At 32.3% G+C, this 12,897-nt stretch overlaps 3 protein-coding genes across 3 annotated transcripts; 2 read left to right on the plus strand and 1 right to left on the minus strand.

The window, feature by feature from the left end:
• On the plus strand, positions 1–4,237 carry TRIADDRAFT_58921 (uncharacterized protein; the record flags this gene model as incomplete). The annotated part of the gene is made up of 4 exons (XM_002114889.1): positions 1–2,017; positions 2,409–2,551; positions 3,398–3,821; positions 4,101–4,237. The coding sequence occupies 4 exons, from the start codon at positions 1–3 to the stop codon at positions 4,235–4,237; spliced, it is 2,721 nt and encodes a 906-aa protein (XP_002114925.1).
• Positions 4,238–4,825: 588 nt separating this feature from the next.
• TRIADDRAFT_58922 (uncharacterized protein) lies at positions 4,826–7,695 on the plus strand (the record flags this gene model as incomplete). Its single annotated transcript, XM_002114890.1, has 8 exons — positions 4,826–4,876; positions 5,190–5,279; positions 6,103–6,267; positions 6,445–6,580; positions 6,711–6,815; positions 6,984–7,013; positions 7,057–7,252; positions 7,470–7,695. 8 exons carry the CDS (start codon positions 4,826–4,828, stop codon positions 7,693–7,695), a joined length of 999 nt encoding a protein of 332 aa, XP_002114926.1.
• A 1,353-nt stretch (positions 7,696–9,048) lies between these two features.
• On the minus strand, positions 9,049–11,592 carry TRIADDRAFT_58923 (uncharacterized protein; the record flags this gene model as incomplete). Its single annotated transcript, XM_002115071.1, has 4 exons — positions 9,049–9,084; positions 9,332–9,400; positions 10,488–10,570; positions 11,019–11,592. 4 exons carry the CDS (start codon positions 11,590–11,592, stop codon positions 9,049–9,051), a joined length of 762 nt encoding a protein of 253 aa, XP_002115107.1.
• Positions 11,593–12,897: the final 1,305 nt, after the last annotated feature.

Raw genomic sequence — 12,897 nt, forward strand, 5'->3', positions numbered from 1 at the left:
ATGAAGAAAAAAGACTCCACTCATATGTTCTTGTCTAATGAGAAGATACAATCATTAAGTATCTTAACTAATATTCGCTTAAATCGTTTCTTACAGCGTCTATGGTCATATTTCTCATGGCGTATCTACGTTTTAATTTTAGCTGGTTTATTTTATTTATATTCACATGAGACGACAACTTGGTTTTTAATCTATACTGTGCCACCAATACTTGGTATATGGACAGCAACGTTGGCACTCAATAATAATATATCGTTACGGTTTGAAGCATTTATTCAATCATTAACTGAATCTAATCCATCAAGGAGTAGTAAAAATAGCCATGATAGAGATCATGAAAATGAATTTAAATCTGTAAAATTAAATCCTGCGGCACAGGCGGAATTAAATAAGTTAATCAATTACATTTGTCGTGATTTTATCTCAACCTGGTATAAAAATTTAAGTCAGAGTGATCATTTCGAGAAAGAAACACGTAAAAAACTAGAACAGATATGCAGTCGTTTAATCGATAGAATTGGTAATATAGATCCACATTTATTTATTCAACATTTATGTGGGATATTAACTAACCATTTTCATATCTATCATGAATGCGTTAAGGGTTTTACTCATCGAGCTAGCAGTAATCGTTCTACCCCTCCCCCTACAGCTCCTCCTCTGTCTCATCAGGATTCTAACGATGGGAGTAATAGAAAAGATCAAGAGGAACTCATTTGGCAATCCTATAAAGCTCGATGCTCTTATCAAGGTATTACAGCAACCCAAGATGGTGAACAAGATTATATTAGGCATATGGCTACATTGCTTCTTTATGCTCTACTATCAAGTGATGAATTCAATAGCGATACAGTTAGATATTTATTAAGAGAGATTCTAGCGTCGCATATTCTTCAATCCATTATTAGATCGTTATCTGAGCCTCGGATTATTAATCGCTTATTGGGTAAGTTAATTGAAAGAGTATTTACAGCTTATGCTAGACGCCAAGCTAAGAGCGTAAAATTAGCACAACTTCGTCAAAAGAAAAAAAATCGACCTCCTAATATTACAGTAAATCAATCTAATACTTTAAATCAACCAATTAATTCTAATTCAGTCCATGATAGTTCTGAATACCTATCGGATGTATCCAACGATAGTAATACGACTAAAGTAATAAACAAACAATCAGCTCACGGACCAGGAAAAGATCGAAGTGAGAAACAAGGCATAAGTAATAAAGGAAACAATATTCGGCCTCGAGCTAATACTCATACTGCAGCAGTTCAAGTTCCTAGCCAAGGTAATTCTTCATTATCTACTAAACCAATCGACGAGGAAACAAATTCGATCGAAGTATTTGCTAATCGTAATAAAGCAGTACACAAAAATAAGAATAAATTGACATTAAGTAAGAAACTGTTTAAGCGCGTTCAACCAAGATTTCGACTAGGATCCGATGAAACGGAAAATTCAGAAAAAGGTACAGATGATCATAACGGAAATAACACATCAAATATTCAAGATGAAAATGAAGAAGATGAATTTGCTCAAAGCACGGCAACTGGGCTTGGAAATAATGCAAAAAGAACTCATAAGAGCAAACGTATATCTAAAATTTATTCCTCTCTCATCAGGGATAGATCAGTGCAATCCAATCACCGTAAAACCGCTACATTTGATGGATCATCATCCTATCGTTCAACTCACGCCAATGAGAACATTCCATCCAAAGCAACGCGATCACATTCCTATGATGATATTGATTGTGTTAAGAAAGAGAATGAAAATTCATTTTTGAAAGCCTTTCACAAGATTAAAACTATCAGTGGAAAAGAAGATAATCATCATAATCTAACAAATAGTAAAGATACAATACTTAATTTAGACTTTGCCGATAAATCAACTAATGGTATGAAAGATTTATTTAATCCTTTACCGCAACATCAACAAATTAAAGATCGCACTGGAATACAAATTTATGTAACATCTCCTGCTGGTCATCAACGTTCTAATGATGATATCTTCCAAGAAGGTACCTTACATAATCTCGATCTCAACTATTCCTATCTGTTTGTCTTGTAATAGCTTGAAGATAGCTAGCTTACTATTATTGCTTAACTTAATATTTAAGTATATTCGACTCTATTTTTCAGGGTATATTTACGGTATTTCTGTATATCGTGCAGTCATAATCTCAGTATTTCTCAGTAGAAATTTATTTTATACGTTACATTTTGACATAATCCAGAATCTAAAATTTCATAACATATGAGAGATGGTGTATATTAAAGCTAACAATCAGTGATGACATTAATTCCATTCTTCTACGTGACCTTATTCTTATATGCTATTACCAATGAGTTAGCGATTCACGCTTGTATTTTATCTATCTAATATTTATCTATGATACGAATTGATACAAGAAAATCAACCCGATGATGTTTCATTACATTTTAACCCAATTAATAAGTTGGAAAAATTGGGATTTTATAAGCCAATCTCTATTCCAAAGACAATCACTGCTAAAGACAAAACTGGAAATAAATATACTTTGTACTGTATCGAGGTAAGTCGCTAACACATACCTATATATGTTAATTTAAGATAATTGAGTTCTGTTACTAATGCTTAGAATGAAATATTGGTAACTCAGATCAGATTTTTTAATTATTTCTATGACAAGTTGCGTATAAATATGTTAACACGTATATATTAATATTACAATCCTAGCTCTAATTCTATAAATATGCATATACATGTAATTTTGACGAATAATAATATTTCATTTAGTTCGTAGACTTAAATTCTATAATATCAGTATATTATTATTCACAGTGATAGCGTAATGCTTAATATAGCTTATTGATTGAGTTCTAATTTTAACAATTTTAGTATGAAAGAGTACATGGATATTTATGGGATATCTTTATAATAGCAATATAATTCATTCATCAGCTGCTTTAGTTGTAATTTTAAAGTTTTCTCACTTGAGCTCCAATACTGTAATTATTTATCTTAAGATAGGTTTATAATTTTTGCGAGAGACTGTTTCAAGATTTTTTCGCTCAAAGTTACAAAAACATACTTTAATATTTGTAAGATGGGACTACAGTTCTGTATGAATGATTGATATACGCATAGCTCTTATGTAAAGTCTAGCTTAAAAAAGTAAAATCTATACCATAAAACCTATAGTTATATGATGCTATTGTGTAGTGCGATAGTATATTTCTAGCTACAAAAATTCATCGCTAAAAGTATACTATCGTATTACTACATTTTAGCTCTAATCTCTAGAATTTTTTATTTAATAGTACAAAGATTTATTGAAATGTCTTAACTAGAGTAGCAAAATTTTAATGAAATACCAACCCTAATTCCATGATATTTTGATCTATTATTAATCCTTCAGTATTATGATAGCATATGGCGAAATGTGGAGCAGCATGAGGAATCCAAGTCAAGAAATACTTTCTCACTAAGAGCCAAAAAACGACAGAGGATTAAATCAGATGAAAGCGAAAAAGTAGCTGATCGTCATTCTCTTTCTTTAAGCAAAAAAAATCAATGTAAAGATGATATCGTGGATGTTATTGGATCAAAAAATACTGCTAGTAACGGTTCATTTCCCTTCAAAGTTAAGAAATTATTTGACGTTCGTTTAAAACGTTCCCGTTGGCAACATACTGGCTCGTTTGTTCTGGATGTAGCAGACAGCGAAAATACGGATGATATCGTTTATTCTTTAGGTCATCGTGAAATCCATCATCGTTTTAGCGAATTTTTTGCATTAAATAGGCGACTACGACGGCGATTTAGTCCTGCTGATTTGAAAGGTAAAGCTGGTACAATCAAACATACCATTCTACAATAAAATTGCCTAAAATTTTATCTCTGATCTCTTTCTTACACATTTCCTACTATGTATCGGTATACGACGGGTATAGACTAGTTTTAAATTATATACCGCACAATTTTGCAGTTATGTTCAGCTTAAAATTGACTAATCTTGTATTTACACCAAAAATGGTACTGCTAATTATAATTGATTACTATGAATTATACTTCGATTAGTTTTAATAGTGACCGTATCCATTTTACTTTGTTATATTTAGGGCTATCATTATCTGGTACGCGATTAGTGCATGCATTTTCAAGATTTGATCCGGCCGTTATTGAAAATCGTCGAGATATGTTGGAATGCTACTTAAAGGCAAGATTAATTCACTTACTGTTATTTAGAGTAGAGTGATGAGCCGCTTAGCAAATACGTAAATAATATTTGACAAGAAGTTGCAGTATACTTTATGTATGGTCAAAGCTTATATATATGCAGTTATTTCACATAAAAGATTGTATAGTAGTAGGAATAGATACGTAAATAATATTCTTGATAGGAGCATGTAGTATCGTATTTTAGTAGATAAATAGGCTTTCCAGTTTAAAATGGCATCAGTTGATTTAGATATAGATTATCATAAAGTAAAACATTAAAGATAGATTATAATATACTTTACAATTAGTCAATGTATTTAAAAATTCATACTGCCTTTGCTGAAGATAAGAGAAAAATAAAAGTAATTCAGTATTTCTAGCAGAACGTACGGTAGAAAAATATAATTTCTTTTAAAATGGTGTTAATAAATTCAAGTATGAGCTATCACCCAGTATTAATGCCTTATCGATTTTAATATCAATCAGGCATCGAGGCAAATCGAATAGCCTTGCTCCATTCATTTGCTACTAGTTAAATATTAGAAAATAATCTAATAGAATTCATCATGTACCGTAAAGCATACTTTAGGCTGAGCAGAAATTTACGACGGATATTGACCACAAAATGATGCTAGATTATTACCCAATTCATGCTATTCTATGGGTTTTAATATCGGTTTGATATCAGAGTAGAGCATCATGGCCCTTTAAATAGAATTATACTTTAGATGTGAGAGCTACATTTTATTAATGATATTTATGATATTTCCATAGAAATATAGCAAATGGAATAGGCTATTAGCTCGCACGATACATAAGAGCATTCATGAAAATATATTTGTTTTAATTTAGCAAATATTCTGTTCATATACACATACTTTGTTGTAACAAATTTTGAAATATTAAATTATTAATTTCTAAGATCGGTATATTGGTAGCAATAGGATTAAAAATAATTTATTTTAACTTTAATCATACAATATTCGTAGGTATTAATATCACGACCACGACTGAGAAACAGCGTGGAATTTCAGCAATTTATGGGACGCTTAGCTGATGAAAACTTAATCTTTCCACAGGTAAGATTTACAGCATTTCTGTTGAATGATGACTAGGTAAAAAGGTTTTATACTGTAAGAGAAGTATCTTCCTATCTTGTAAGAATTATTATTAACTTTTTAGTAAAGTTTTATTAATACAATCACGATTTGCTCCGTGAGGATGCAACAAGATAATAGTTCTTGTAAGGTGCTTTTTCGATTTAAACCTATTCTATATCCTCACCTACGCAATTTCGTGGCTATACCTGAGATTTCTTGAGAATTTTTAATTTTCGAGTCAGCCAATAGTTTTGTACTAACTAACTAATTTTTAGATAGGATTACTTATGGAATATCTTCCTCTATCCGTAGTAATTTGTATTTTTTAACGAATGCTTTATATAACAAACTAAATTGATTTAGAGTTGCAATTTACAGCAAATTAGGTTATTACATCCGCATGATAACGATATCATAAGACCTGCCAGCAGTATAACTGCAACTTTAACTGTTACTATTTAATTTTTAGTAGTTGATCATATGATATTAATAAAATTTAGCGTAAAGTTTGTTAGAATTGTATTTCCATCAGCTTAAACAATATTAGATAATTATCGAAATAGAATTCATCAATAGCATTTATGCTATAGCTATCGTTGTTTCGGTACAATTTTAAATATTGTAAAGCAAATCAAAAAATTGACTAATTTCTATAATCGGAGCTAAAGGATAATTTTAATATTGGCTAATCATGTTGATATTTTTAGTATTGTCTTATAGAAATTTAGTATGCTATTACATATATATAGGAGGAAATGATTGATGGTTTTTAACTTACTATAAGTGTATTCTTAATTTATAGCCACTTTTTGGTGAAGATATTGATCCTGAAGATTTAGATTCTGGAGAGTCAAAAGATGTTACCATCGAAACGAAGGAAAAAGGGGATAACTCAGGAGAGACATCTACAACGACAAAAGTTACTTACAGCAATTATCGTACTTTTACCTTTCGTGAGCCTCAAAATGTAAGTTTTAATCTATATATTGTAGCATTCGATTGGAGTTCTAAAATAATTAATTAATTATTACTGGATGGAGTTCGCTATTGCATTATTTTCAATCATTGCATGGTTGGCTAATAAATCACGGTATTCGTTTAAAATGGCGAGAAAAACTCTTATTTTTGCTGCTCTATTTTCTAGAAATCTTTCAAAATCAAGATACCATCTATTGCTTACTTTAGTGTTTACATTTATAATAAAGAGCAAGAAAGGCAACAAAGCAAAAAGAAGACTAAAGTTTTTACAAAATCATCTTCCCTTCTTGATCTACGTAAAGGTAGTCTAGGTTTACTATTTAAATTTCAGCCGTTGTTATGCCAATATAAGTGATAGATTTAACTTTCATTCAAATGTAACTGTCTTTTCCTCTCGCAAATACTTGAACTGGGTTAATTGCTATTGCATAGTCGTACCAAGTACACAGAGAGGAAGTTTTATGGTACCCAATTCGTCTTGGAATGGCAACTCCATTCCTTTAATAGATAGTAATGGACATTTACCTGGTAGCACAGGTAATCGACTAACTGTGCCTAATTTTAATCGTGAAGTTCTATCAAGAAGTCGGCAAGATCTGCGAGCGAAAAATAACAAGAACACAGGAGAAGAAATGGATATTCGTAAGTATGATAAAACACCTTAGTGATTAAGCTATAAATTGTATTTTTACTCTCTGTATTTAGCTAGTCTTAGCGATGAACTTCGCTTCGATGGTAACTTAATTAGAGCTTATATTGTTGATGCATTCTATTTTAGATGAGTCGGTAGCCAGTAATAGGAAGACCCCAATCCTCAGATTGCAAATGACCAATGAATCACTCGCTGTTCACTATCCATTAACCGATACTATTTTACTTCTCCTTTGCCAACTACTTCAACCTCATGATTCTGTTTTCTGTGTTAGCACAGTTCAACAAGCATTACTCTCCTTTTTTGGTAAAAATATTGAAAAGTAAGGGCATTAAACATGATTTGAGAGTTCGAAATTATCCAACACATGTTTCCATTCCGGATTTGAGTCGACTGTTTTCTTCTTACTTTGAATCAAATTGATTTTCATGTTTAATCTATTACATAATCATATAATTGATCAGCTAATCCATTACTGATAGAAGTAATATTGATAGGTAATAAAATTTATAAATATTTTTTTCTTGTACGCGTATTAGCGTGATATCTAGTGGAATTAAGGAATTTCTACGCAACTTTGGTTGGGACTACTATTTTAACTATCTTCATACATTTTTATGGCCAGAAGGCATTTGGCTAGCCAATGCATCATCTAATTCAACTATAGATGATGAAGGAGAGATTAGGAGAAATGCTGAAGAATGGATGACGAAAGGGTGTAATTGTGAGCTAAAATTGTTTATAGCAGTTAAAATATTTAACTAGTCCGATTGGAAGCTAGAGTTTTCTATCTTACTTATTTAGATTAATGAATTATCTTTTTTTTGATGCCTATTAGCTAAGATGATTAAGAGATATTTTATTCTGTTGAAACTTTGAATATTTTTATGCATGGTATAGAAATCCATTAAATATTTCAACTTGACATGGCATACCGAAAATCAGTTTTTATCTGATATAGTGCATGACATGATGCTTATCTTATCAATAATATCTTAGTCCATATTCCATTCCGTAAATGTTTTAATAACTTTACTTTCATTGTAATTTTATTTTAAACTGTACATTTAGATATATCTTAATGTCATGGCTACTACCGTTAATAATTTTTCATATTTATTTTTAAATTATTCTTTAACACTACATTACAGAGGCTATAGTCAGTAGCACAACTTTTGCTTTATTATTATTGTAAAAACTACGTTCTGATTAATAAGTACCCTAGATAAGGACTTTTATTTTATAACCTGCAACTTTAACTATATCAACTATTCTATTCCAATTCTGATTTAGCATTATTCAGCTATTTACTCAATGAAGATCAAAGCCGGATAACGGCTGAAAATATTGTCCTCTGTTTTCAAAATAGAAAGATTAATAGGTTGGTAATATCCCAGTTATACTCTGATTACTTCTATAATGGCCATACGGAAAAAATTGTGATTCTTCCCCCTATTTACTTTGTAGATACGTCGTCTTAAAGTTACTGGATGCCATAATGTCCATGATTGTAACAGAAGCCGAAGATAAAGATTTTCAACGTCATTTCTTAAATTTACAATTTCAATCCTTAAGGATTAAATATTAATAGAGGGTTAGCATGAAAAGTTACCAAGTAGTAATGCAAGATGAGTACAATAGAGTAGTTAATAATTGGTACTATTGCTAAAGCTAGCTTGTAAGGATGATGATAATTTTAATTTGCTAGATTGTTGTAATACATACATACATAAATAATTTTTTAATTCAATGGTGTTCGAGTTCATCTCTGTATACATATACGTCTGTTTATTATAGCGGTTAGCTCAATTTTAGGATTTTTCATCGATAATTTGCGCCGCTGTGTATATAGAAATACTGTTAAAAAGATATCATAATGATTATGGCTTGCAATAGGATCTTTTTTCTCGTAATATAGTTTAAGGCAGATATATAAAGTATTTTTATTAACGATGCAATCGTGTTAGTCTAGTAAACTTAATACTGTACTACTGTAAAATTTGATTGAAAGCTTGAATAAATAATTTTTGGTTTAGGGATTGTTTCATTCTTCGTTTTATTGCTGAGTGCAAAAAAGGATTTACGTTCTTTTTGTGAAAGATTCTGGTATTAAAACAATCATTCGTTGCATATTAATGAAGCCACAGTAACATCCTAAAGCAAGAAATTGTATGGGTCATCAAGTTTAAGATCTTTGAAAGTTCAAATCCTGATTTCATCTCCAGCATACCTAAATTAGAACGTTGCTTATACTATTACTTTACATCCAATCACATGTTTATACTGAATTGCACGACAACTTTCTGACAATTTGGACTTGACATAAGGAAGGATCTTCAGGATCATTTAAAAATTTTCTGTATCATTTGATAGTTGTTAAGTGAATTATTTACAGTCATACTTGATTGCATTCTATTATATCTCGAAGAACTAAAACTAAGGGTGATAACTGATGTAGTTGAAAATATCCCTACACAATTTCGTAAATCGATTTATAAACGGGTTAGTATTTTAGGCGGTGGTATAACTAGTCTCATTCAGTCTAATAAGGATAACGCACAGCCTCTGTTTTAGGTTATAATAGGCATAATAGGATAATGGAGTAATTTGGTTATTTATAGGTTAGTAAATAATCTTTCAATTTCAAGAAAAATTAACAATCACAGAAAGAAAATTTTCAATCAGTTTTAATTCGATTATCCTTTCCACTATATGTGTATTATTACAGCGTTCAATCATACGCTTATTTACAGTAGTACTTGGTTTCCCTTGATGATATACAAAAAACTTTTAACAGGATATGTTTCGCAAAATTCCCTGCAAGCTATACAGTGTATGTATTATTTATTTACAGTACAGGACCAGTATTCAATTATTCTTTACGACAGCTTTAGATAGAGCACAAATCGTAGCTTGTAAGTAAGCCTTTTCCACTATGATATTCAAAGATGGCTTGAGATCGTTTGGAGATAGGTATAGCTTATTTTACTTTTGATTACATTGTCTTAGAATTTTAAAAAACTTTAAAAATTTCGATGGATTCCTGAAGATGAAGATAGGAAGCCAGAAAAATGATATCATTGAATCTCATGTTGACTTTATTGATTGCAGAATAACCGACGGTACTACTACGATAGGATAGATCGTATATACTAGCTCAAATATCGGTAAACTATAATAAAAGGCGGAAAAAGGAAATTATACAGTTAAGTCTGCTGCTGACTTGAATGATTATAGAACAATCTACTATAATAACACAGTAGATCGTATTTACTAGACCAAATAGCGGTAATGCATGACCAAAAAGAGAAAAATGATACATCCAAATTTTGTGCAGACTTGATTTGATCGTAGAACAATCTTATACTTCGAGTATAATAGGTCAGATCATGTTTACTTGACCAAATAGCGGTAATAAAAGGTTCCCCAAATGGAAAATAATCTAGTTAAGGCGGCTGCTGAGTTGATGGATCGCAGAATAATTTAATTGATAATTTATCGTAGTATTAGGTCGCGCTTAACGAAAGCGATATACTGTAATTAAATCTGGTGCTGACTTGATCATAGTAGAATAATCTACTATTACGAGTCTGAAAAGTTAGATCATGCTTACTAAGCCAAATATCAGCGATACAAGACCCTAAAAGAGAAAAAATGATCATAAAGTCTTGTGCTGACTTGATTCTATCGTCGATGTTAGATATTGTGGTATGATTCTGCTGTGCATTCTAATTTATCCGAATAGTCTACTACTAGCGAATAGGATAGATCGTGGTTACTAGGCCAAATAGTGGTAAGATATGTCCCCCAAATGAAGAAAATGCATAGTTAAGTCTAACTATGATCGATTAGATCATGCTAACTAAGGAAGAAAATGATATAGTTAAGTCTTGGGATGACTTGATTGATTGATTGTCGTATTCGCGCAATTTACTGCTATGATCGACTAGATTGTGCTTGCTAGGCCGAAGAGTAGTGATAGAAGGTGCCGTAAAATGGAAGAAAATGATATATCAGTAATTAAGTCTTGTGATGACCTGATTGGCCGTTGAATAATCTACTACCATGATAGATGAGGTCGTGCTTACTTGGCCAAATACCAGTAATATAATAAGCTAGATATAAAGAGAGAACAACAAGAAAGAGGAATATTGCTATTAACTTTGCTAAGCCAAAATGATGATAAACCGATTTAATGGTTGTAGAGATTGAAGTTAACACGCTAACTCGAGGTTGGTTTGTCCTATTACGTAATTTAATCCATGATTGACCTTGTAATGCAGTAGCGATTTGTTCGTTTTGATATCCAGACAAGAAGTCGATGAGCTCCGATCGGCCACCAAGACGGCGTACATAATCCACAGCTCGATCACCACGAAGATTGCGATGTTGAATATCAGCACCATGACTGCTTAAAAATTGTGCACTTTGTAGCTTGAGGGAGAAAAAGAGTGGAGAGTTACCTTGGTGATCTAAAGCCATGGGGTCTGCGCCATTCTCCAATAAACATTGGATTAGATCGAGGCGACCACGGCTAACTGCAATATGTAAAGCAGTACGGCCATATTCGTCTTTTTCATTGATCTCTTGAGGATGGTTGGCAATTAATGAAGTAATCGTCTGGACTTGGATGCCTTCGTCTCGGATTAATTCTGTTAACATGTTGGAAATGTGGAAGGATAACTATTAGCATCTCCAGGGCTGGAACTGGAATTCTACCCCTGGGCTAGTTGCCACCCAGTGACTTTACCGTAGGTCGAGAGTTAACCCCGGTAAGTAGGCCACGTACCGCTGGCTACAACTATAGAACAGTATGGGTGTTTACGGATGTATTGGGCACTAGATACTACTTTTGAGTCATAACAAGAGTGTCAGCGTATGGCAATTAACACCGGTCATTCTTCATACATTGTTTTTTCCTTAGCCTATAATGGCTATACTGAGTAGTGTATTGATTATCCATTGGAGGTAATCTTATAGCATATGCACCATGTTACAAGCGCATAGTCTTTGGATGCTAACTATGTAACGAAACATGACTCGGTGCACATTTGAAGTGTTTGCCACACTATACTCGTCAACATCTTCCAAATGTCGCTTATTTACGGACTATCAATGAATGGGTAAAACTAATATTAATCAAGCTTATCGATATTATGTAGCGATGGCACAACACCGCCATTGCACCATACACTTCTATGGCTATGATGTAGCTATCTTTTATAATTAAGCCAGAAGGAGTTTTGGAATACTATCGAGAAGTGCAATGACAGCAATAATGGCGGTGTTATACTATTGCGCAGATCGGTGACATTAATTTTAGATATATTTCACTTGTGTATATGAATCTTGAGCAAAACTAATATCACATACTGGACGTATAGTACTGTGTACTGTAGTTCATGATGATAAGTACAGTACTGGATGTACTGTACTGCACAGTATAAAGTACTGTAACTGCCATACGCTGACGCTAGCTCCAGTAACCAATCAGATCGCGCCTTGACAAGATTTAAATTCAAACTTGATTAATTTACTGTACGAGTGATTGCGATCCAGTCATTAAAAACTTGAAATTGCTCAAGGTAAGGTAGAATATTATTTCTTGATGATCTTTATAGCCATCGTATTCTTGTCATATTGGCTTAGTACAGTAAACTAACGAGCCTGACACGGATTACATTGATTGTAGGTAGAAAGTATTTCTTGTCATCGTAACGTTAAAACATTTCAATCATTTCCAACTGGCTCAACTTGACTAGAAAACAAAACATGGATACCATTCATGTGGCTGTAAGAGCTCGGCCACTCATTAAAAGGTAAAGCCATCTTTTTTACTTATTCTATGAACATCAGTAAATTCTTATTGCTATTTTTATCCTGAATACAAATATGCATAACTCACAGTAGGAAAGAATTCAATTATCAGACAGTTTCTACTGGCGATGAGCATGTACTGCAGATGAA

This window comes from Trichoplax adhaerens, genomic scaffold, assembly GCF_000150275.1.
Source record: "Trichoplax adhaerens TRIADscaffold_9 genomic scaffold, whole genome shotgun sequence".
Taxonomy (NCBI): Eukaryota; Metazoa; Placozoa; class Uniplacotomia; order Trichoplacea; family Trichoplacidae; genus Trichoplax; species Trichoplax adhaerens.